The sequence below is a fragment of the Haliotis asinina genome, chromosome 2 (assembly GCF_037392515.1).
Source record: "Haliotis asinina isolate JCU_RB_2024 chromosome 2, JCU_Hal_asi_v2, whole genome shotgun sequence".
NCBI lineage: Eukaryota > Metazoa > Mollusca > Gastropoda > Lepetellida > Haliotidae > Haliotis > Haliotis asinina.
The window spans coordinates 91,252,044-91,277,305 of NC_090281.1; the positions used below are offsets into that span (position 1 = coordinate 91,252,044).

General features: G+C 38.5%; 1 protein-coding gene across 1 annotated transcript; it reads right to left on the minus strand.

The window, feature by feature from the left end:
- Positions 1-24,427, minus strand: LOC137274588 (heat shock 70 kDa protein 4-like). Its single transcript, XM_067807859.1, has 16 exons — positions 24,116-24,427; positions 22,433-22,637; positions 15,933-16,055; positions 15,609-15,708; positions 15,285-15,418; positions 14,851-15,095; positions 14,102-14,178; positions 13,599-13,750; positions 12,908-13,011; positions 9,633-9,766; positions 9,032-9,366; positions 8,508-8,636; positions 6,820-6,945; positions 5,404-5,511; positions 3,427-3,708; positions 1-2,891 (listed from the first exon to the last, which is right to left on the minus strand). Exons 1-16 carry the CDS (start codon positions 24,220-24,222, stop codon positions 2,718-2,720), a joined length of 2,535 nt encoding a protein of 844 aa, XP_067663960.1. The 5' UTR covers positions 24,223-24,427; the 3' UTR covers positions 1-2,717.
- Between the last annotated feature and the right edge of the window lie 835 nt (positions 24,428-25,262).

Below are 25,262 nucleotides of genomic sequence, written 5' to 3' on the forward strand. Positions count from 1 at the left end.
TTTAATACAGGTAGTTACAATTTTATTACAATCTTAAAATGTACATCGATGGTAGGACAAATGTAGTGACTCAACATAGAACACATTTATTTGATCCATGCTGCTCAAAGATGGACTACTTTGTGAGTTGTGAACCAATATACCATTCAGCATGGCAATGTTAAACAGCAAACTCCCAGCAATGAAAAGCTTCATTAACAAAGCTCCCTCAGATTTAGAGCAGGTGTGTCAGAAAACACAAGTCCAACAAACGTTTCAATGGCTGTATGAAGATATAAATATAATTGTGAATATTTGTATGCACAGTGTGACTTGACTGACCAGACTCTCAACATACCAACGCGTAGCTTCCATTTACCACACTCAAAATGTTACTACATTCACTTGAAGATCATGCAATATACAGATACCAATTGATAATCCTTATCTGCATCTATCATTGTCTCTCAGAATAATTTCCATGGCTCCTGTGTTTAAAGAACTCCAAATATATGGACAAATAGGTTGTAAAAGCCTTGGCACCGAGACTGTTCTAGCACAATGATAAATGGTCTCTATGACTTGCTTAAAGCAGCCATGATCAGTGTATTCATGAACAAAATTGTACACATGCTCTGTCCAATTATTTCAGCAAGGACATACATATATTTAACTATGCAGTAAGATGCTTAATTTGATGACAACACCGAGATAAATGGTCTCTATTAATGCTTTGCTTTAAAGCAACCATGATCAGTGTATTCATGAACAAAATTCTACACAGTCTGTCAAATTATTTCAAAAAGGACATGCACATATTTAACTATATGTAGTATGATGCTGATGTTGATGACAACACTGTGCTCACCATGAACTGTTTAACTGGAGTTGGTTGACAACACTGTGCTCACCATGAACTGTTTAACTGGAGTTGGTTGACAACACTGTGCTCACCATGAACTGTTAAACTGGAGTTGGTTGACAACACTGTGCTCACCATGAACTGTTTAACTGGAGTTGGTTGACAACACTGTGCTCACCATGAACTGTTTAACTGGAGTTGGTTTAGTGACCCTGTAGTTAAGCGGTATCACCCCATTTCGGAGCGCCCAAACAGACAGTTTGACAATGCCCATAACATCAGGAAAACCCAGAAGCGTAACTGAGCTGACAGTCTGAGGCCTCGGCCAGGGTAAACATTGCGTTGGATTTCCCCACGAGCAGACCACAGCCAACTAACTCCATGTTAACCTGTGCAAGTCTACTCCAGGATGAGCAATACGAAGACCAATGGTGCATCAGTTCCCACCAACAACAGCATAATTTGAATAACAGGTGATTGGGTACTGTTTCATTCAAATCCGACTCTTTAATTATGTTTTGTTCCTAACAGGTCCAATGGATTCATTATAAAAGAATGGACATACAATACCAAGCTCCTTGCACTGATAGCCTATGTTGACAGATCTCTCAACATGAACACTAGTTCCAGCCACAGCTCGTGGTTGGACAACTGGCCTCACTAATGACTTTGGTTTACAAAGAAGTGAAAACTGCTCTTCATACATCTAAACTGTCATATTTGCTTAACAATTTGAATTTCAACTATCATGTACAGGATACACTACAGGTGCATTTCCATTTCTCAGGCTGGTTCTGAGTTGCAGGTGTTAGAAATATTCAAACCTACTCCCAATCCAGCAGAACGGGTATCGAAAAGACATTCATTAAATATGCTAAATTTGGTGTTGGAGGATACTATTAAGATTTTTGTGATGGCCCCACACTGGTGATGGTGATAAGACTGGGAGCTCTCATGCCATATGCAAGGAGCTTGATACAAAACACTGGGGGAATGGAGGACTGGCTGAGAAGGGACATAACTCTAAACACATCATATACCCATGTGCACTGATATCCCCTGTACAGACACAGGAACAGTGGGTTTGTGTACTTCAGAAAACAAACAATACTTCCAGAGTAAAACAGTAACATCAGAATGATAAACGATAACAAGCCTTTCACATCAATAAATCAATAACATTTTGATTCCTGCCTAAACATCACAAACCTTACACATACAATACTAAGTACAGTAGCATCTATGGTGGGTAATGACAACAATCGTTCATCATCCCTGAACAATCTCACCTTAAACTGCCACTACAAGTACACATCGTAAGAGGGCACTTCAGGATTAGAAAATAACTGTTTTTTTTACTAGTCCGGAACCCTTACATACCAGAGACACAATCTACTTAATGGTGAAGTGTACGAGGGCACACAACTTCTCCTTCCAGAATTATACTAGTTTTGGACTAGCTGAATAGTATCTTTAATGCTAGATGGGCTATTTTCCATTTTTCTACACATCTTTAACGTAAGTGAGAACTGTACACAACTGCAAGGTGTGGAAGTTGCTTTCTGATCAATCAGTCGAGTTTATTGATCCATCTGCAGAACAAAGACTTTTAACATTTCTTGATAAAGATGTCCCCCAAGTACTGCAGCTATTACCATTAACAAATGGTACGATGCCCAGAACTTTCTCCACTGGCATAACAACTTATGAGTGACGACAACTGTGAACATTGTGAAACACAATTGAATAAATCAGATTTGAAATAAGTTAAAGAACAGCACTTTCATACAACTTCTGAACGTTCTTCTGATGCATGCTTGCAGTATAACATACTGCCAGTACCAATCACAAACAATACCCTAGCATTGGTAAATTACTAATCTACATCCATTTCTGGCTTGATGTCTCCTTCTTGTGTCGCTGACTTTGCTTCCTCGGAGGCTTGTTCTTTCTTCTCTCCTCCCTTGTTCTGCTCCTTCTTTTCTTCTTTTGGAGGTTCTACTTTAGGTTTGGGTTTTGATATAATTGGTGCCACAGTTGACTCTAGGGACTGAAAAAACAATAGAACAATATGAGTACTACACTGGATTAATACCGGATTCCAAACGAACTGTCGGCACCAGCTGGGAATAAATGTTCATAAAAGTTTCATTGACATTTGCTGCTGAAATTGGGCTGACCATAGGCACTAAACAGCAGTAGATGTTCCCTCATATAACACACACCACCCCACCCCCTAAACCATGAAAGATGAGATTTTTCATGTCAGTGTTCATTAATCATTCACAGAAACATAATGATAATTTGTAAAGATGTAAATGTTAGGGAAGTAAGAGAGTTATCATGAGCAATCACCCAGGACGTCAGGAGACAATAGAGTGTAACCTTTGCATCAGGCCACTTGGATCAGAAAATCATTGTGTCTAATTTGAGTATAACAATAAGAATCAGACTTTTCTCTTATAGCATTTCATGATACTAGAAAATATTCCCAGGTACAAAAGGGTGGCTTAATAATATGTCAGTCTGAACCACATACAGTGCTTCAAGGTACAAAACACACTAGTAAAATAACACAGACTCACCTGCTTCTGTGCTATAATCTGTGAAACCAGCACAGTTGGACTGTCATATTTCTGAGCATTGTTTGAAATGTTCATGTTTGTCTCGTACCACTTTAACTTTTCATCGTAACATTTCTGCACTTTGTCCACATCAGATTTTTCTATATGGTCGTACTTCTCATCCTTTTGACTCCACTGGTCCAAGAATTTCCTTACATGCTGTAGTGAGGCGCCGATCTCGTTAAATGCCTGTGGCCTTTCCTGAGCCTCTCTATGGCGGTCCACGATTGGCTGGCCAAGTTTCTGAAATTAATGGGTGGTTTAATACTTCTTTAGCTGTTGTTTATTGGCAGAGTGCTAGGTAAATCACAATGGGTATGCTGTTTTGGAAGGAAAGCTGAAAATTGTCCAGGCTGCAAACAACTATCACTTATGTGGAAACCACAAACTCGAGTATGCTACTGCTATTAAGAATAATGCCACACATTAAGAATATTTGCTCGTATGACGATGTGCATTTGTGTGCAAGTATGACTTCTTGTACTAGACTCATGATGGTTTTATAGTAGTGCTAGCTCACTCAGATACCATGCTGAGGGTAAGCATGATTACACCATTAAGACATATTGTACTGACTCTGACTTTACCAATCCTTGTTTTATACCGATTAATGCCAAGTGCCAGACAGGGACCAACAAGTACCAAATTTTGGTATGACGAGGACTGGGATCAAACCCATGACCTTTCACACTTGGGGCACACGCTCTAGCCATTACACCACTACACTATGCCTCGGTTTAAACAGCCTAGGGATGCAACTGTGCACAAAGTATTAAATACAGTCGAACCCCGTTTACCAGGACCCCACATATCCGGAAACCCCGCCTTCCGGACGATTTTTATGTGAAACGAAAGTTACGTTCATTAATTGTACTCGCTTAACTGGACCCCGAGCTTCCGGACCTGGACGGCGAACTTTCAAACCATTCCCATACATTTCCATTGAAAAATGATCCGGTTATCCGGACGGAGAGATCTGTGCAACGTGCATGTGTATGTGTCACGTCAATACCGTTTACCGCACGACTATGTGATTCTATCAGAAGGCATTTGGTGTGAATTGATTAATTAGCCATCAAAACACTAGTGATGCGTGTCACTCAGGTTGTTCAAAAGGATTTTGCGCATGTGAGAACATCTCATCAGTAACGAAAATACATGTTAAGTAGGATTAAGGGAAACTACACGATAATTGCACTGTATATAAAACTTAAAAATCGACCCCTGCTATCTGTAGCAATGCAAGTTAAAAATAGCCTGCCACATGATCTAAGTCATGTGATCCCGTCCGGAAATTTACTTTCAGCAGACAGCATAAATTTGATACAATGTCGTATGTTTTAGGGCATTTAAAATTAACAAAAGAATATGCAATTGGCAAAATATAAACTTTTTGTCATCGATTTATGTTTTTCATCTAACTTACAATCTGAAGCTCCACATGATACATGATTACGTCTGAGACAACTTGACAAATGGTAACCTATGTTCCGCCTTCCATGTATTATCGGTACACTTATATGTTATGATGATTCACTGTTATTACTAATGACTGTTGATTTATTGATATACGTACGTGAATATTTTTTGCTTTCACCTAATTTTCACGTTTTGCATGTTTGATCCAGTTAACCAGGCGTCTCGCTATCCGGACGATTTTTGAGTGAAAACAAAACATCCGGGTAAACGGGGTTCGACTGTAGTAATTAATTGCAACCAATTTAAAAAAAAATTAATTCTTTACGATTTATCCTCCTTTGCAAGGGAAGAACAAAGAATTCAGTGCCATGACTATATTTGGAAACTCAAAATTATTCATCAGGCCGAATCAGAAAGCAGACACTCAACACTCAGCGGATCAACACATCTTGAAGTAACCAGTCAATCATGAGTCTCTTACAACAAATATTGGCATTGACGTAACATCTGGGTACAAACCTTTAAACTTCCCAGTTTGTCAACATAGACCTGCTTATTCTGATCATCTCCCTCATCATAAAGCCATTCTTCTGTGTCCTCCAACAATTTGCTCAAGTGAGCCCGATCCTGAAACACATCCATGAAACTATAAATTTCACTGAAAAAAAAACAAACCCTGCCAGAATTGACTTCACATGGAAACCAAATACATATATCACAAAAAGCATCTACAAACAGCTCCCAATACATTGAATAACAGTGATCAGAGCCTTAATTACATCTTGAGGGACACAATCATCCCACCATGACTTCACCACGGACAGGTCACATGAGGTCACCCCAACACACAGGAGAACCCTGGGAGTCAGAGATTACCCATGATCCCTCACCTTGAGGTGTTTCCATGGATCAGTCACGTGATCTCAGAGAATGGATTAAGCATTTCATCATGTCACTGTTAACAAAAACGATTTTGAATACATTCCATCATGGTGCAAATCTTGAAAAGACAGGAATTCGAAAGATACTAATGAGGTTCAAACTGATCGTAACGTAAAGAGATTATAGAAATATAATGTCATGGTATGATTAAGCATTTCTAGGAAACAGCTGCACACAGTAAAACTGTGGATTATGAGTTACATATTACCCATTAAACTGTATGCACATATAAGAAGACTCACACGCTAAAATATATATTAGCAGATAATGGTACTGTTTTCTATTTTATGGTTCTTTATCGTTGATTTGAGACCACTAAATGTAATTTAACAAGAAGACAAAGTCATCAATATACCCCGCAAATGCAAAAAACTCTTCATGAATATGTCTACGATTAAGTCAAATGTGTTGACGTGTATATGGCAAAGTGGAAGGAGTGTACTGAAAGGTGGTAAAATCAGCCCTGGAAAAGAGCACCATCACTAAATTCAGTTGAAGTCAAACTTGTTTCCTTGGAAATGCAAAAACATTTTAATCAGAATTCCAAAACTACCAAAAGGCACCAGTCCACCTACTAACCTATCTATGTGCTAAGCTTGGTGAAGAAATATTGAATGTTTCAAAATTCTGCTCCAAAGAGAAAAGAGAAATGTGCAAGTATGCACCCACCCACTGACGAACAGAGTACATCTTAAAAGCTCCTTGCAAAAACGCAGGGGATAAAAAACAAAACAAAACCAAATGTTTTGTCAGTGAATCATCACAAAAACAAAATGTTTCAAGTTCACTAGAAAAATAAAGGACAAACAAGCATCTGCAGTTACCTTTTCTATTCAAAACAGCATGGAAATATTTATAGTCAAGAGGCTTAATTGTGAATTGAGATGACTACGTATTGTGAAACATACTATGTTGTAATCTTTCTACTGTGAGGAGTATTGTATTGTGACTTCGCAGTACTATTTCTCACAACTAGATCCTTGCCCTGCTCACCTCTTCCTTGGCGTACTCCTCTAGTGTTGTGCTGAGTTTATCTCTCATCTCATACACATATTCCTCAACAGCATTTTTAGCATCTGCACGTTCCTTCTCCAGCTTGTCTTGCATGATCATCTGGTTCTGGGAAGCAAACACACAACACAATCAAAACACAAACACACACAACACAAACACACACAACACAATCAAAACACACCTGAATTGCTGCCATATTGTATCACTTGGACTAATCCACTCCACCAGGATATGAGAGCACGCATCAAATCAGGTCAGTCTTATCGATTCAGAATGCATGAGAACAAAATCCCATCCTGAACAAACAATATTAATCTGGGCCGTCAAGAGCTTACATTTACGAGAGCTTTGTGAAACGGGGTCCCGAACTCCAATAACAGCTGACAAGCAACCAAATGAAGAAAAGCGTGGAACCCAGTTTAATTCAACCATGAAAGTCACCACTGCCCATATGCTGACTACCTCCAAATTCAGTTGAAATCAAATCTGTTGTCATGGAAATGCTAAAATATATTTTATTCCAAATTCCCAAACTATCAAAAGGCACCATTATCACATTAATCTATGAGCCAAGTTTGGTGAAGAAACAGTGAACAATTTTAAGGTTCTGCTCCAGAAAAGACATATCAGCTTGGACAGTGTACATTTTAACATCCCTGCAAAATGTGTTGCTTGGGATAACAAGCAGGTTTTACGTATAGGAGAAAAATGAGGAGAAGTGTTTTCTCTATCATATATACCGTCAATGATGGGTAATTACAGTGTAGATCATCATTTAATGAAGTTACATAATAACTGAAGCGCGTGTAAAATCAATTTAATGACAGTAACTACATAATTTAACACTTGCACCTTCGTTGGCCTGGTGGCCGTGCAGTAGAGCGTCTGCCCATGGATGAGAGAATTGCGGTTCCAATCCCGCTTAAAAAAACTTTGTATTGTGACTTTAATTTTGAACGATATTTTTCAATTGATTTTAAACACTCATGCATCATTTGTATGTTGATGGAGGCATGGTGGGCGAGCTGGCTAAGGCGCCAGGCTAGTGATCCAGTGAGGCTGAGGTTTCGGGATCGAGCCCACCTGTGACCGGGTGCAAAATACCTTGGAGTCAACTTGGTGTGCAGACTCTTTCAAGGTTGTCAAAACCCCTAGTGTACAGTACACATCTGTGTGCACTTATAAGAACCCATGAGTCCGTTGGTATATGACCAGATGGTGGCCACATGAACACGTGCATACACCTAGTTGCAGGTACAGCAACATGCAGTAAACGTGGACAAAGTACTGTGACTACGTGTCCCGGTCCCTTCAGCTGTGAATTGGGTACCTCGCTAGGATGTGAGAGACACAATAAACTTGGTGCGCCTAGTGGCAGCATGAGTTGTATACTTCCCTGGGAGATTGAAATACGATGTGCTGTTGAGATTGACATCCAGTGATCAAGGGAAAAATACCAGCACCTTGGGCATGCACTAGAGCATGGATATGTGCGCTATATAAATATCCTATATAAAGTTGCGAAAAGTAACATCTGTCCCTCCAAAACAAAACCTCAAATGTGGTTATTCTGGGAAAACAAGAGATGACCTAAAATATAGTGAGAAGCATGCTTTAGGTTTAGATATGGAACAGGAAACAGCTGTAGGATGTTGTTGATAACATACCTCTTTCTCTACATACAAATTCAGTTGATCCTTTGGGATTGCTGGTGTGCTTGAATGGACTGGTAGTTCAACTGTCCGGGTGGTCTTCTTTGGTTTTTTGTTCCCTTTCTTCTTTTCCTCCTCTCCCTCCTGACAAAAAACACAACAAAACACATACAGAACATAGAACAGCTTTCACATTTAGCCAAACATCAATTGCATAGTGCATTTACCACATAGAGGTGTATGTCAAAAAGCTGCCAATATGATTCCCTATTAGAATTTGTCATATTTAGCTACAATTTATCCAACACGATTCCCTGGAATTGTGATTAATAATGTTATTTCTCATTATTTTTACTAAAGCAACTTTCAATAATTTGCATGGAGTGTCAATAAAGAACCAAGACCTTTTGAATTTGGGGATGAATTAACTGAAAAATAGAATAAAATAAAAGCCCCAATTTTGGAGGCTGAATCAATGACAACAGTAATGTTCAAAAGAATCCATCTTCATGTAACATGGCAGTACTTCCATCACCTACCGCTGGTTTCTCATCCGAGTTGGACATAGGCTGAGCCTCATCCCCTGCCTGTTCTGTGCTATTTTCTGCAGCTGGGGAATCATCTGTTTGCATGGGAGTTTCCTCACTGCTGGCCTCCTTACTATTTTCTTCATTAGCTTCGCCATTCTTTTCTTCTTTCTTTTCCTCATCCACATCCATCATCTCATTCTGGGAACTCTCTTCCTCCCCAATTTTCTCCACCATGCTGGCCTGTGCTATTTTGAATATTCCATTACTGTCTATTCTCACTTTCACCTTGACCTTGGAGCTGTCCCCATTACTCTGCGGTACGACCTTGTCTATTTGGTAAGTTCCTAGGAATAAGGAAGAAAACATTAACAGGGTTAAAACTGTTGCACATTACTAAAACCATTTACAATCTTTGTGAACAAACTCTCATAAAAATTTAAGAAAAATGGTCACGAACTGTCAAACTTTCGAATTGTATAAAACATTTCTACACAAAAATGCTCCTGACAAAAACAAAAACACTATGATGACCATAATTTACTTAATGCTGTACAAACTGCTGACACACTCATTTCACGTATTATAGAGATCACTAAAGCTATTCAATTACCTATCTCTGGTCTGGGGTATGGAATATTGTTTGGGTATGTGTATTTGGCAAACAGTGTAAATGGTTCCTTCCTGTAAAACGTCAGCATCTTGGAGAACGGCGCAGGATGGTTCTGTGGGAACACCTCAAGGGAACTGCAACAACACAGGCTGGATTAAGCAATTTTTAAAATAAAATTGATATTTTATATTTTTCCTGGCTCCAGTCTAAGTAAAACTTAGTCTCAGTATTATTCGGTACACTCCACTAGTGAGTTTAACAAAACATAAGTAGGAGGTTGCGTCAGGTAACCTTTGAGCAACAACAACTACAGTTTAGGGTTTGGTAGGACTTACAAAATTCACTGGTCACTGACACTTATCCCTCAAAAATCCACATATAACACTGATATTTGACCTGCAGTATATATGCGTAGGGCTTTCTGATGACATGGTTACCATTAAATAACATTTCTGCAAGCTGACATCCTTGAATATTAACAAAAATGATATTTTAAGGGACTGTTTATTCACTGTTGACAGTACTGTAGTGCGCTTCATGAGCATTACCCAGTAGCGATCGTATGGAAAATAGCATTCAAAATCTTTCGGGTACAAAACTTTTTGAGGTAAAGCTCAAAAGGTACGAATGTCCACTTTCATGATTAGTAAGCTGTGTTCTGATAGGCCAATCTCAAATCTCTACTAGGTTTTGTTAGACTCAGTAGTGGCATGTAATGAAAAGTACTGAGACTAAGGTTATTAAGACTGATCTGCACTCATGCTTATTATGCTTGTCTCCTCCCTCTATGCGAATGATAGTGGAACACTTGAAATCCCTTGTTCCCTCTTTTGAGGACAACATACAATCACACTCAACCATGAGTAGCCTCCCTTCATGGTTTGGCACTCTTTTCGCTAACATGACCGGCCATGCTTGTCACTCTCTCCGAATATGCAAGACACATGAACCTACAGGAAGATTCAACGTGCCATATGTGGGGAGGTTGGGAGGGCTTGACATCACGAGTCAGGATAAGCATAAAATATAAATTTTATTCAGAAAATTACATATTTTCCCTTATCCTGTCTCATTATGCTAACAGAAAACGACAGAAATGGTAGTGGCCACATCCTGGATTCTCTGGCTGTTTTTAAGTACATTCTGTATTTCCCTCATGAGAACTAGAACAGCACTATGTCATTCCTGTTCTTCCAACTTCCATCAGCTAATATGGGGGAAGGGAAGAAGAAAGAGAAAAGGGTGGAGAGAGAGAGAAGAAGAGAGGAGAGGAAAGAAAATATGTCAGACTTCTCTTCTTGTGAAGTGACTGCTGACATCTGTGTGGATACATACATACACTAGCTTCCTGGTAACTGTCTAGAGCAATACTACGTCAAGCTTTCCCTATAAAGACAAGTTGAGACCCTCCTTCATGTTTGAGTTTCTTTTGTTTACAAGTACAGGGTCCACACCTTGTCAAATTTCTATAAGACAAGTGAACTTCTTGAATTCATGAATTCAGTTTAGATATACTAGTTTCAACTAGTTATCAATAGCAACTCATTCTTCATAACGTGCTTATCATAAGAGTTGTGACCCTTCCTTATGTACGAGTATCTTCCTTACAAGTACAGGGTCTTAATCACTCATGCTGGTCTAGTCTTAGACGTATGCATGCATTCTTAACTGTTTGTTCCTTGGAGAGCAGGTTATCAACAAGTAGGCATGATAAAGGGTGAGACTCCTACTCAGCACCTTTGAGGAACCGTTAGTTGGCCCCGAACTGGTGAATGCCGGAGACATCTTTGCTGGTGATGTCTCTCAGGTAGTAGTTGGCAAACACCATGTGCTACCAGAAACAGACCTCCATAATCAATAACATTGAGCAGTTCCCATGATTCATATAAAGAGCCCTGGTTTGAAGTTCTGCGGAGCATGCTGGAAACTGCTGTGGGATTGATGATATGTCTGAGTATGCTGAGGCCTCTTCAGGTCAGAGTCTGCGAAGAGTTGTCATAGTCACCATCTATGGTGCAAGATGTCTGAGTAGGTAGAAGGGCTTCTGTAGAGTGATGAACTTATTCCCGTTGTTGCAGCTGCAGATCTAGAAGACATAGTCTGCTCAGATGTCTTACTGGCAACTGGAAGCTCAGGTTGTAGTATCGGAGGGTCATCAAAGATGTCCACTTCAGGTACTATCTCCTTGTTCAAGGATCTTGACATACAACTTGAATGTGGCTTCGATGAGGACCTGGCGACTGACGCCCTTGTCAACACCGATTTAGAAGATCTTTGCTTCTTCGTCTGCAAAGAGGATAAGTCCAAGGAAGTTCTCTTCTTAAACTAGGATGTTTCCTCCTCTACATTAAAGACCTGCCCCCATGATACGCTTGTTGACTCACTGGAAATGTGAACATCAGCAGCAGTTACTAACATTGGGTTACTAGCGCTATCACCAGACATGACTTGAGAGCGTCGCCTGACCCTTTCCTTCGCATGTCTATGAACAGCAAACCACAAATTTTACAGCAAACACTGGAAAACAAATAGCAGAGCAAGAAGGACATAATAAACGTGGGTCAGCTGCAGACAGCAGGAACCTACAACAGAATCATGATTTCATCAAATGAAACATGTTCAATAGATCAAATACATGTCCAACAACGCAATAGTTTTAAGACAATGACAATTAATACAGACCAAAAGCCTTGTACAGCAAAAATTAGGTGCCTCCAACTGTTCATTAGGGCGATGGAGGAGACAGTGACAAACTTGGCCAGTCATGTGACTGAAAAGGGTGCCAAACCATAGTGGGATGCTACTCTTGGGCAAATGTGACTCATGTCATCTTCAAAAGAAGGAACTTCAAGGGATTGCAAGTGTTTCGCTATCATTCGCATAGAGGGAGGAGACAGCATTATAAGCTTTAGTCAAGATAAAGGAAAAAATAATATATAATTACATAAAGAAATGTTTCACTGCAATATTTATCGCAGAACACTTAAGGTCTGTGTTTTTGTCTTTTTACCGAAAAATTTCACAGCTACTAAAGGCTGAAGCTCTTACTTCAATTCTATGTTTTTAGTCCAACTGTATGTCACTTTTCTGCAGAGTACAAAATTTAATATGCATTTCCATGTACATTTTTAATCTTAGTAATAGGGGATAATAAAGATTTGCTTCAGATTTGTTCCACAGTTATGTGGACAGTACTCAAGGATTGGGCACTACAACAGTAGAGGATAGACATTAATGTGGAAAACCAGGCATGTGAAATAAGTTGAGCCACTGACCTGTCTTCATCTATTGTCCCTTGCCAGCTGAGTGTGATGGGGTAGGGCTGTGAGTTTGTCACATGGAAGTCCCGCACTCGGAACGTTGGCGACAGAATTGCACACTGAAAACACATTTTGTCACATACATGTACTAAACAACATAAATTATCGTAGGTGTTTGTATTTATTGAGATAAACATGAATGAACACCAGCTCTAAATATCATTTGAATGAATGCTCTCATCTCTTTCCAGGACACTTCTGTCTTCAGCACATGTCCATATGAAGCACCACATATGACTGTCTTGAGTTCAGAGCCTTGCATCCCATCATTATAACCCAATGGTACCATAAAAACACCAATGATATATACAATTTTGGAGCTGATCATTACGTAATGAAGGGAATGTTTGCTCAACACAAGTTAAACAACACTGATCTTTCCCCATATTCCTTAAGTTAATCTGCTGTAGCCAAAACTCAGAGGCCTGCCTTGCACATGTTACCATTTCTTAAAGGGGGCATGATACAAAAATGACAATTGATTCCTTACACAACAACAATACTGCACTAGGTTTTGGATACTTAAGTTCTAGATTGTTTATTAGTAACTTATGTTTTGTTTAACGTACAATTTAATCTGGACTGGTTTTATAATCTAAGAATCAAAAACTATTCATCTAAAATTGAATTAGAGAAGCTGCATTACCTGTAAAGCACAGCCTCTACTTGTGGCCTCGTCAGAGTTGAGAGTGGTACTAGGCTCTTTGCCAAATATGGTTGTAACCAATTTCTTGAATGACGGAATACGACTAGAACCACCTACAATCTCCACCGAGTATATGTCACTAGTTTTCCACACTGAAACAAAACAAATTCAAGAAATGAAGATGAAAACTCTATTATACTCATTCTGTCTTGAACTTGTAAACAACAGCGGGATACATTACTTATTTTCTCATGCAAGCTAGAGAGCATTTCCTTGACAAAGTATTGAACAAACTTTGTGGAAGAACAGAAGCTAGTGTTAATGAGAAAAGACCATCAGGTCAAACAGTGATTTGAACCCATGAGTAGGTTCCTGGTGTACTGAAAGTCTGCAACTCCACACATAGAACTACTGCACCTCACACAATTATCTCATAATGTAACATGACATGGAATATCTAAATGTACAATCATATCATTATCATGACAAAAGGAACAACTCACTTGATTTTTCCAGAATATCCTTCATGACACTTTCTATTCTTTTTAGCAAATCTCCACAGAGCTCTTCAAATTGAGATCTGAAACATTGAACAAGATTTTACAACTATCTTAAGTACGTTAAAATGAAAAGCTACACTATCCCTCATATATCCCCTTATTGTGGAGTGCAAGGCAGGGATGTGAGTACCATTTGTTTACATATCGAAAAGGCCAGTGAAACCATGACCTGACTTCTCAACAGTCACTCCATCCAAGAGACATGAGAGATATCCTATTCCAGTCATTAACTTCACTTAGAAGCCCAGCTTACATATTTTGAGGGATCTGATCTGAACAACTGAAAACACGACTTTGCTGTCTGTTATGAAATCAAAGTGAAACAAAAGGACGCAATGTGCTTATTCACAATTTGATATGCATAACATCTGACAAAATTTGTTGCTAAGCACATATAGCAATCTTCTAGTCTGTACATAACTGAGTCCGGATCAGACAATCCAGTGATCATGATAATCTTGAGCATCAGTATATACATTTGGGATACGATGACAAGTGCCAACCATGTTGGCGAGCCAAACCAATTCTAATAAGGATCTTGAACGATCTATTTGATAAACTTCCACTGTGGTCAGAGGTCTGCACTAAACTTGAGGTGGACCATAACACTTAATTAAACAACATTAAACCTGGCCCATCTGCCAGAGAACATGTAGGCATATATATCAATGCAAAGGTCTTTGTACACTAACCTGTCCATTTTGGATTTGAAATCTTTTTCATCATGGAGACATTCAATATTGATAGGAATGTTCTGTGTGTTTGCACTCATCAGTTTCTTCAGTTTTTCGCACTCTTGAAGCATGCGCAGATAAGGCTTTGGCTTGGTCTCCAGGTCAATTTTGTATTTTGTCTTAAATTCTTCGCGGAATACCTCATGAAGCTTTTCGTCAAAGTTGCGTCCACCTAGCTGGGGGTCAGAGGAAGTTGCAATCACCTGAAACATTGGAAGTGTGAGAGAGGGGTGTTGACTTTACATTCAACAATGTCTAGTCTTTCCCACCTACCAACCTGGAATTGCTTCATATGACCAGCTCGCATAGGCAATGGCCAATGCTAACTTGGAATTAGCACAGGAGCGAATAAATGTCTGACAGCCCTTCTCAAGAGGGCAGACAACTCTTACCTTCAGCTTGCCTTTATGGAATGAGCAAGCCGCTGTCTGCAAGGAGGAGTAGCCAAAGTCGATGATGATGACGTTCCTCGGTTTCTCTGTCTCAGCTGGGAGGTCCTGCTTGTAGATGCCATAGGCTAGAGCCGCTGTAAGCACCAATGTCGTTAAAAGTCAAAATTTTCTATTGGAAAATTGTTGTAGGAAAGTGTTAAATGTGTACTTAAAAGGATAAAGGTACAAGTCAAACACTGTAACTCTTATATAGTTGTGGGTGGGACTCGAGCACAATAAACAGACAGTTTATCTAGAAGCTGGTGAAACTCAAGTGAGACCTACCTGCTGTGGTATCATTCATCAGACGGAGACAGTTGAGTCCAGCCATCTGACATGAGTCGAGGAGAGCATGTCTCTCAGCATCTGTGTAGAATGTCGGCACCTGCAACACAGGCCAGGATTCAACACTTCACCAATAGGATCTGCACATATCAAACATTAGTTATATCATTTATCATTAGTATGGAAAGATTCAAAGTATTCTGCAATATTTCTATCATTACCACCAGAATTTTCTCTGTTCATAGAAGTGTCATAAGAAGGATTTTCTATCATTCATTCTATTGTTGTTACAAGCTGTTTGAAGGTGACATGTAGAGGACATACAGACAGGACGACATCAACAACTTTGGTCTTGAGTGCAGACTCAGCAATGTGTTTCAGCTTGCTCAGCATCATGCCAGTCAGCTGTTCTGGTGTAAAGCTCTGCTTCTCTCCCATGTACATCGCCTGCAAGAAGATCATGTGTGTTAGATGGGGAACTGAGGAGCGAGTCATATGATGGGATGAGAGTGAACTGAAACCAAGTAAATCATGGAATGAGTGATGGTGGAGTAAGCAAGTGTCCACTTGAAGGTTTCAGCCTTATATGGCTCAAGGCCGTTTGAAAAGACAACTTCATATGAACAGTGATCAGAGCCTTAATTACATCTTGAGGGACACGAGCTTCCCACCATGACGTCGCCACGGACAGGTCACATGAGGTTACCCCAACACACAGGAGAACCCTGCAAGTCAGAGATTACCCATGATCCCTCACCTTGAGGTGTTTCCATGGGTCAGTCATGTGATCTCAGAGAATGGATTAAGCGTTTCATCATGTCACTGTCCTAACATAACAATTTGTATGTAAACACAACAATATTTCAAAGATGTGGCCGAGGACACAGATCTTGACTAAAACTCCATGAGACAATGTAACTATTCATCGGACTGTAACAGCTATACATTTTCTTAAAGCACATTTGGCTAACGAACTAGGGACTGAAATAGGCTCCTTAATATTGAGTCATCTCTGTCCTGAAGGCAGCCACATGCATATAATATGGGGGTCCAACTGACAGTGCTTTCCAGTCAATGGTCCTTATCATGAGAACCTGTTCAGGTCGCTGCATCAAATCACAGATTGAACCAAACACGCAAGATTTCTGCATCAAGACAATCCTTGAAATACTGAATGCTTAAGCACCAGTCTGTTGGCTTTGGTTACTGATTAAGATTCTAACCAGTCTACATAATTGCACTACAAAACTGAAAGTGATACTAAAAGACAACTTTCGGCTTGTAGCAACTTCAGACTGGTTCAACTGGTTCAGACTGTAAGCACCAAGTTCTCTCATAGTTTGGGAATTAGAAACCAAATCTACTATTGATTATAGAAAGATTTTAAGTGAATGATCATCGATTTTAATCAAAATATGTACATTTTTAAGGTAATCACCAATTTTAAGGGGTTTTCCCAAATTTTTAATTTTCAAATTAATGTTATTAACCGATACAATCTTAAGAATGAAGATTTTATGGATATCAACTTCTTTATATGAGAACACGTTTCGGAGTTAGTGCTTACTCCTTCATCAACTCCGAAACGTTGTGTTCTCATATAAAGAAGTTGATATCCATAAAATCTTCATTCTGAGAACACAACGTTTCGGAGTTAGTGCTTACTCCTTCATCAGGTGATGAAGGAGTAAGCACTAACTCCGAAACGTTGTGTTCTCATGTAAAGAAGTTGATATCCATAAAATCTTCATTCTTATGCATTTCACTTCTAAATGCCCTTCAAAGACCCGATACAATCTTGTACTGACAGACACTGGAACTGTACTTACACAAAAAGTGTTTAAATTTTACAATGCTCACTGTCATCTTTTCATTACTTCATTTTACTTGATATTCTATGTATAAACATATACATGAGTATCCTGAATATCTGTCAAATTTAATGACTAGTTTACTTCATTCAAAGGTTTCAAACTAAAACAACAAAATTCCTATCAATCAAAAAAATGTTTTGTTATTTTTAAACTCGATAATTATTTCTAATCTTGCTTTTGATCATTTTTTTAATAATAGGAACACCACTATTACATAATCACTGGGTAGAATGACACTTCCATCACCCTGGCCAGCCAATTTTCACTTCTCAGCTGTTACAAGCAGCTAGGATCTGATAACCGAGGATGTCCATAGGAGGAAAAAAGTTACCTTGGCATACTGCCAAACACTCTACATTATCTCCCCTGATGTAACACCTAAAGCTTGTGATGAGACAATGATCTGGTTCCCAATAACACACTGACTACAGCTGGTGCGTAACTGGCCATACTGATTAATCAGGACTGATGTAAATAAGTGCTACAGATAACTTATTAGGTCATTGAGTCATGTGATCACTTGTGTTTATCTCAAAGTGGGTATCCTAAGTTTCCTTTGAGTAAGCTAATTTTCTACCCATCACACTCAAACAACTGGGTAATTTGCCATTAAACATTAATTGTAAAAACATAATATAGTGTATTTACGTGTTTGCGATTTATAAATGATTTGTAACATATGAAATGATATTTCACTGATATGCAACTTAAAATGTGATAATTTGGTGTGTAACATAAAGAGCAAATTTATTGAACATTTGCAAAACTTCAAGCATACTTATATGCAGTAGGTTTAGTAGGAATTACGTTTTCACATACATATTTGTGTAATTTCTGCAGATATGTGACTTATCAGTACCTCTGTCTACAGTCAGGAGAGTATAGGTCAAGTTGGTGCACAACAAACTTGATTAGAATGCTGTGTCTCAAGCACATAAATAGAATGGATGCAGGTAACATCTACAGCCACTTTATGGCTGATGACAAAAGCTGTCAAGCTGGCTAACATATGTAAACAATAGCAAATTCAAAAGTAGGTTGTACAGGCAGGGATTCTATTTTCTTTTCTTATGAAATCTACTGTATTACTGTATGCTGCTTTCTCATTGAATAATGAAAACATTTGTTGTGAATAAAAGCCTATGTAGATTTTCATTTAAACCACAAAGATAATCTCAAAAACTTTGTATGTTCATTAACCTATATACCAGTTCTCAGAAAAAATATTGCAATACATGTTGTTTGAAAATCATATTGCAACATACCAGTAATACTGTGCAGTCCCAGTACTTGTGCCATGTTAGCATACGTAACAGCAGTAATATGACAGAACAGAGTGTAATTTCACTGCTTGTGAGTAGAAAATATAGTTAAAGATTTGTACACACCAACACAACAAGAAACCATTTGGTTTAACTTGGAACAGAGATATGAACAGCTGATAAGGTTTGGATACGCCATGAGTAACTTGCTGATATGCAGAAAGGAAAAACTTCTCACACTACAGAAAGAGTAAAACAGTAACCTGAACTGTCCAATAGCTAGCTACGAGTGGGATGATGACAGCTGAAAACCTGTCCACTGAAAACCTGAATTCAACACATTCCCCAGGTGGTCATCAGAGCCTCATGTTTAAGATATTAGCATACCACAGGGTTCAATGTTTTTTAAAAAGCCACTTGTCACAGGGAAAGAAAGTTAAGAAAGTAGCATTTTGAGCAGATATGAAATGAAATCCAGGGGCTTCTTTCACAAAATAACATTTACTAAGGTTAATCGTAACTCCTATTCTTTACGCTGCTCTAAGGTTACCTTTGTGTCTTACAATCAACTTAGTGCTTTGTGAAAGGAGGCTCTGCTTATTTGCAGGTTGAAATTGTAAGCAGAAATCATCTAGCAGAACACGGACAAGTAATATACAATTATTTGCTTGCCCAAAATGAAAGCTGACTTGACAATAATAAAGAAAATGTTCATTGCCAGACAGACATTTGCCCTGCTGGACAATCGGTTGCTGTTCCCTTTCAAACCAAAATGTCCATATTCCTTCATCACACATTCACACATTATTTATTCAAATTTGATGCCTTTAAATAAAAGTGTCTCTGGTAACAAAATGGAGGTGATATCAAGACCCAGGACAGTTATATTGATGCATACCTGACATGTTCCAGCAGTTCACATTTTTATCCATGCATTTTTCTTAAAGTTTTCCAGCAGATTCAAGGACAAGTAGTTACCTAAGAGGTTGGAGGTAAGTCTTCATGCTTAAAGCAAAAGTTCAGCGCAATACTGCTGTTATCAAACTGAACACCATGTCTACCTATCTATCTTTATTTCAATACTGAAAGGCCACCGGCCTATAGTATAAAGACGTATCATATTACACATCATATAAAATCATATGAAAACCTGATCTCATATCATACCATGTTATCATTTATATGATTTCGTTACACTCCACCACAGTCTAACAAAACCTAGTAGAAGGTCGTGTCAGGTAACCTTTGAGTGACCAATGACTGTCCAATTAAATGCAAGACGGTTAAATAGATTTAACCAATCAGACAACGGCTACTATTTAGGGATTGGAGGAACTTTCTAAATATTCAGGTTACTGACACAGATCTCTCCACAAACAAAAATCTGCATGTAACACAATTATTTGACCTGCAGTATATACGCTTTGGGGTTTCTGTTGACATGGTTACCATTAGCTAATATTTCTGCAAGATGACATCCTTGAATATTGCCAAAAACACCATTTTCAGTGACTGTTTACTCACCGTTGTCATGGTTGTACGTACGCCGTGTGCATCACCCGGAAGCGATCGTATGCTATGTAACATTCAGAATCTTTCGGGTATGAGCCTTTTCGAGATAAAAAGCTCAAAAGGTATGTGCGAATGTGCACTTTCGCGATTTGGTAAGCTGTGTTCTGATTGGTCAATGTCAAAGGTTACTTGACGCGACCTCCCATAAGGTTTCGTTAGACTCAGAAGTGGAGTGTAACGAAAGTACTGAGGATAAGTTTACTTAGACTGTACCATATCATGTCATATTATATCATAATCTATACATATTAACATGCAAAATCGTATCATACAATACTGTATCATACTATACCTATCAAAGTACATTATACCATTCATATCATGTCATATAATATATCATATCACATATTAAATACCAAATCTTATAACATTTGTCATGGCATATCAATCATATACATATATCGCACTAAGTATACTATAGTATCATGCCAACTTACTCATTTCAAAATATCATATTTATGTGTGTATATTCCCTATACATCTCATTTGTTGAATAGGTCTCTGGATAACATAGCTCTGTGAATAAAAGTTGCAATATTTTGGATCACCTTTACATTTCAGCACGTCAACAGCTAGGAGAATTTATCAATCGACGGGTGCACAAAATAGAATTCTTTCATGTATTTTCTACAGAGAGTATCGTATGCTGGACAGACAAGAAGGAAATGATATTAGTCTTCTGTAGTATTGCTAGTGCAATATTAACATACTCTGTCTTCTCTTTTTAGACTAAAAAATCTCCCTTTTCCAATCATCAGGTCATGGGATGAGCATACACCATGTCATTAAGTGAAGTTCTGCAGATTTTGCTGATTAGTCCTGTGGTTGTCACGACACATCTCATCAACATTTTCTGATATGCTTAGTTCAGATTTTGTTACCAGCCATTTTAGCAGATTTACAGAAATGTCTCATGAATACGACACAAGGCATTTATCATGTTGGACAATCTGCAGCTGTTCCAACACCCTCCCGCTTTTCAGACCAAAATGTCCACATTCCTTCATCACACATTCATAAATCAGTTGAGACAAAAACTTTAGAAAGTGCCACCATAAGCTTCTCAGTACAAACCTATCTGTCATGAGTCATCCTTGGGCCTGTTTGACTTGCAGAACAGGCCCTAATGCCTCACAAACAGGTTATATTGTTTAAACAATGTCACTATCTTAGCAAACATACATAAGGAAATATTCTTAACATCAGAATGAAACAACCACTATAAATCAAGCACAGAGTTGATGAAATAATCGCTTATAATCCTTGGATCTCAATTACATGTACTTTGATGTACTGTTTAGTTTTTTTAAGTCACTAGTGGAATGGAGAGAAGCAGAGTGGGATGTAGTTTGGGCACACCAAGATCAGGTTCAAATTGCTACTATGGCAAAAAGCAAAGAATACTTCTACCATGACAATAACATGAATTACCAAATAGCTATGGGTGGAGATATTCAATGTTGAAACCTGTCCACTGAAAACCTAATACACATATCCCAAGTAGAGATCAAAACCTCATGTTGAATACATTGGGATACCAGAACGTTGTGGTTATGGATAACTTTGTGTGGTTTCGAACAATTATGTTTCTATTTGCTACTTTGAGCAGTGATCAGAGCCTTAATTACATCTTGAGGGACACAAGCATCCCACCATGACGTTGCCATGGACAGATCACATGAGGTCACCCCAACACACAGGAGAACCCTGGGAGCTAGAGATTACCCATGATCCCTCACCCTGTGGTGTTTCCATGGGTCAGTCACGTGATCTCAGAGAATGGATTAAGCGTTTCATCATCTCACTGTCTTCACTTAGTTCTGTGAAAGAAAATGTCTTCCCAGGTTGATGCAATGAGCAATATTTGAGTAACAGTGAGCATGGTCTCATGCAACTTTTAGCAATATTTCAGTAATACCACGGCAGACGACACCACAAAAGGGATCCCCAATGTGGGGTATGAAACTTTTTCGGGTTTTGGGTGTGATGAGCGAATGCTTTAACCACTGAGCTACACTATTCTTAACATCACTTGTCCTGTGGCAAGTGGATTTTCAAAACCCCTGATTACATGGATCATATGGACCCTAGTTTTGAAGGTTAACACATAACACACCTGAATAACTGCATTCCCCGCCTTGTCAGCAGCCACTTCATTTGGGCGGAAGAAAGCATTCACTTCACTCTGCACTGCTGGATCATCAAATTTCCGTCCAACAATGCGTGTAAACCCTGCTACTGTGTTCCTAAAGTTGGTCACACTCTGCTGCTTGGCCCCATAACCAATAGTTCGGTTCTTTTCATTGAAAGACACATAGGTCCTGCAAAAGAAAGTAGTCACAGTGGAATTATAACTATAAAATACTGATTAAACTTTCTTCTTGCCTCACACAACAGTCAATGCAGTAGAACAATCCGAACCAACAGGTCAAGTAATAGCTTGTATCAAAAGAAGTTTTTCAAATGAAACAGTTTACAATTTGATAATCTGGGTGCAAGAGTGATAATAATCTGACATCCAAAAACTGCCTCTACTACACACCAGCATGAGGTGTAGTTCTAGATCAGTAATTGTCCAACAATAAATGAAGCAGCTAAAGTGACTGCATTATTATCAACCATGCTGACCTTTACCAGACTAGCCATGCTAACAATGGATCATAAATGATTTAAGAAACATATCTCAAGGTAATAAAGCAATATTCGAACATCATTTTTATGCCTGTTCAACAGTATTACCATTGTGAGTGAACATCGGAATCTGCAATTACACACTATACCCATATGGGAATCAAGCCTTAGACTGGGCATGATTTGGGCTCCAACCATTCCGCTATAATCCTTAGAAATCGAACCAGACACATCAGTTTTGATTTTCAATAACCGTTATCACTATTTCGATCCAATATTTGAATATGTACCTAAATTATGTCCACACAGCGAGAACGTAATTTTGACTCCAAATTGAACAGTTTACACCATTAACATCCCAGATAGCATTCAGATGTTGGTCCAACTATTGCCAACATTGGGCCAATGCCGGAATGCTATTTGAGATAGTGAAACATCTTTAGTTTGACACCAGGCTAATTATCCAGTGGCAATTGTTGGTAGACATTGCTAAGCTGATGATGGATTTCAGGCTAAAAAGGACGAGTCACAAGAGATGAAATGAATCTGATGTTGTTACTTCCATCAAGAATCAAACTGAAAATGAATGAATCAATGGTCGAATATCGAAAATTAAATCGAGGTCTGGGTGAATTGCTGCAGCCCTAAGCATGACAAGCGAATGCTTTACCCACTGTATTTCATCACCAATCAGAAATTAAGGATAAATTACACATATTCTAAGTGCACCAACAACTGAAAGTTAAAGCTCTTGTTAATTTATCAACGAAATTTGATAATGACATAACATGTTGCTCAGCTTAACATGTTGTACACTATCCCAAGAAACACTTTCAAATGTTGTTCATTTTGATACAAATCAGGGTTAGGACTAATGCATGAAGTAAGCTGGAACAAAATGTAACAAATATATTAACACTAAATATGTCTACACGAATGATAGAAAAACATGATATTCTGAAATTTACTTCCTTCATCAAATATTTCTTGTGTTTTCGCCTTTAAAATGAGAACATAAATGTGATGGGTGTAAATCATTTCTCACTAAATATGGCATCAAGAACAGCAGTATTTCCAGAGAGAATTGAACACACTATGGAGAAGGAAAATTTTCAAACAATTAAAGTATTTCATAAAGTCGTTATTTCTGTAACACTGGGGTACTTACGGTGTCATTCTTGCACTGTACTCATTATCAATTGTTTCAATACCTCCTGCTCGAGCGACTGCGATGTAAGAAGAATATGAACCAAGATCAATCCCTACAACCGCCATGGCAGACACCTTTTTTTGGTCAAACTTCTCTTGATTGACGGTAGTTCGTAGGCTCTCGTCTGTTACGACCACAAAGTATTATACTCTTCTGTCGTTCTCCAGAAGTTTCAGTTATTTACTAGCACCCGGCGAAACTTCTCGAACAACACGTGAATCACCGCCTCAGCGCATAGAGAAAGATATGACATGCTATATTCCTAAGGATAAGTTATCATGCAAATGGCGGAAAAGATACTCTACCAGAAAAGTGGCTGGCTGTTCATATTTTCTGGACGCAGTATGTAAGATATTCTAAAATGAAATTGATAATATATGTATTATAAATCCTCGAATGTTGCTATGCTAAACCATATTTGTTTCGTTGTGTAAACCTGATGAATAAAATGTTTGAGGATCATAGAACAAAGATGAAACGATAAGTGGCCAACTCAGAATACACAGATACAGAAAGTAGATATTTGTTTTGCAAGCACAAATATTACATTTTAACGGGGGAACTCTACAACAGATGTATGAATCTCCCTGGTTTAAGTAAAATACAGCACATGTAATATTCCAGATTAAACAGACTAAAATGATATGATATATCAGGTTCAGCACAAATAGTTGACTAGTAACCATAATCATCCTTGGAAATACTTCAGGTTTAGTAAAGCAAAAATCCCTTAGATCTTTGGCATTTTGAAAACAATCTCTATCGTTGTCGACACAAATAAACAACAACTCTAAACATTTGCTACTTTGGTTTTATTTCCCTGAAGTTTCAGTTTTCGTATGAAAGGCCTTCTGTTGAAAACACCCCGACTGGTATATTTTCATGTGTTTCCCCATGATAGAATAGAAAACGTGAGAATTAATACAAATTTCTGTAATTAAACTGATCTTACCAATTGCGACATCAAAAACAACATACATATATGTTAATAGAATTCTTGGTGGTTGATTGTAGGATATTGTCCTTGTTTCATCGACATTTCACCACAGTATCAATAGCAATAATGGAACAGTTTGTATGTACGCAAGACTGGGATGATGATGGT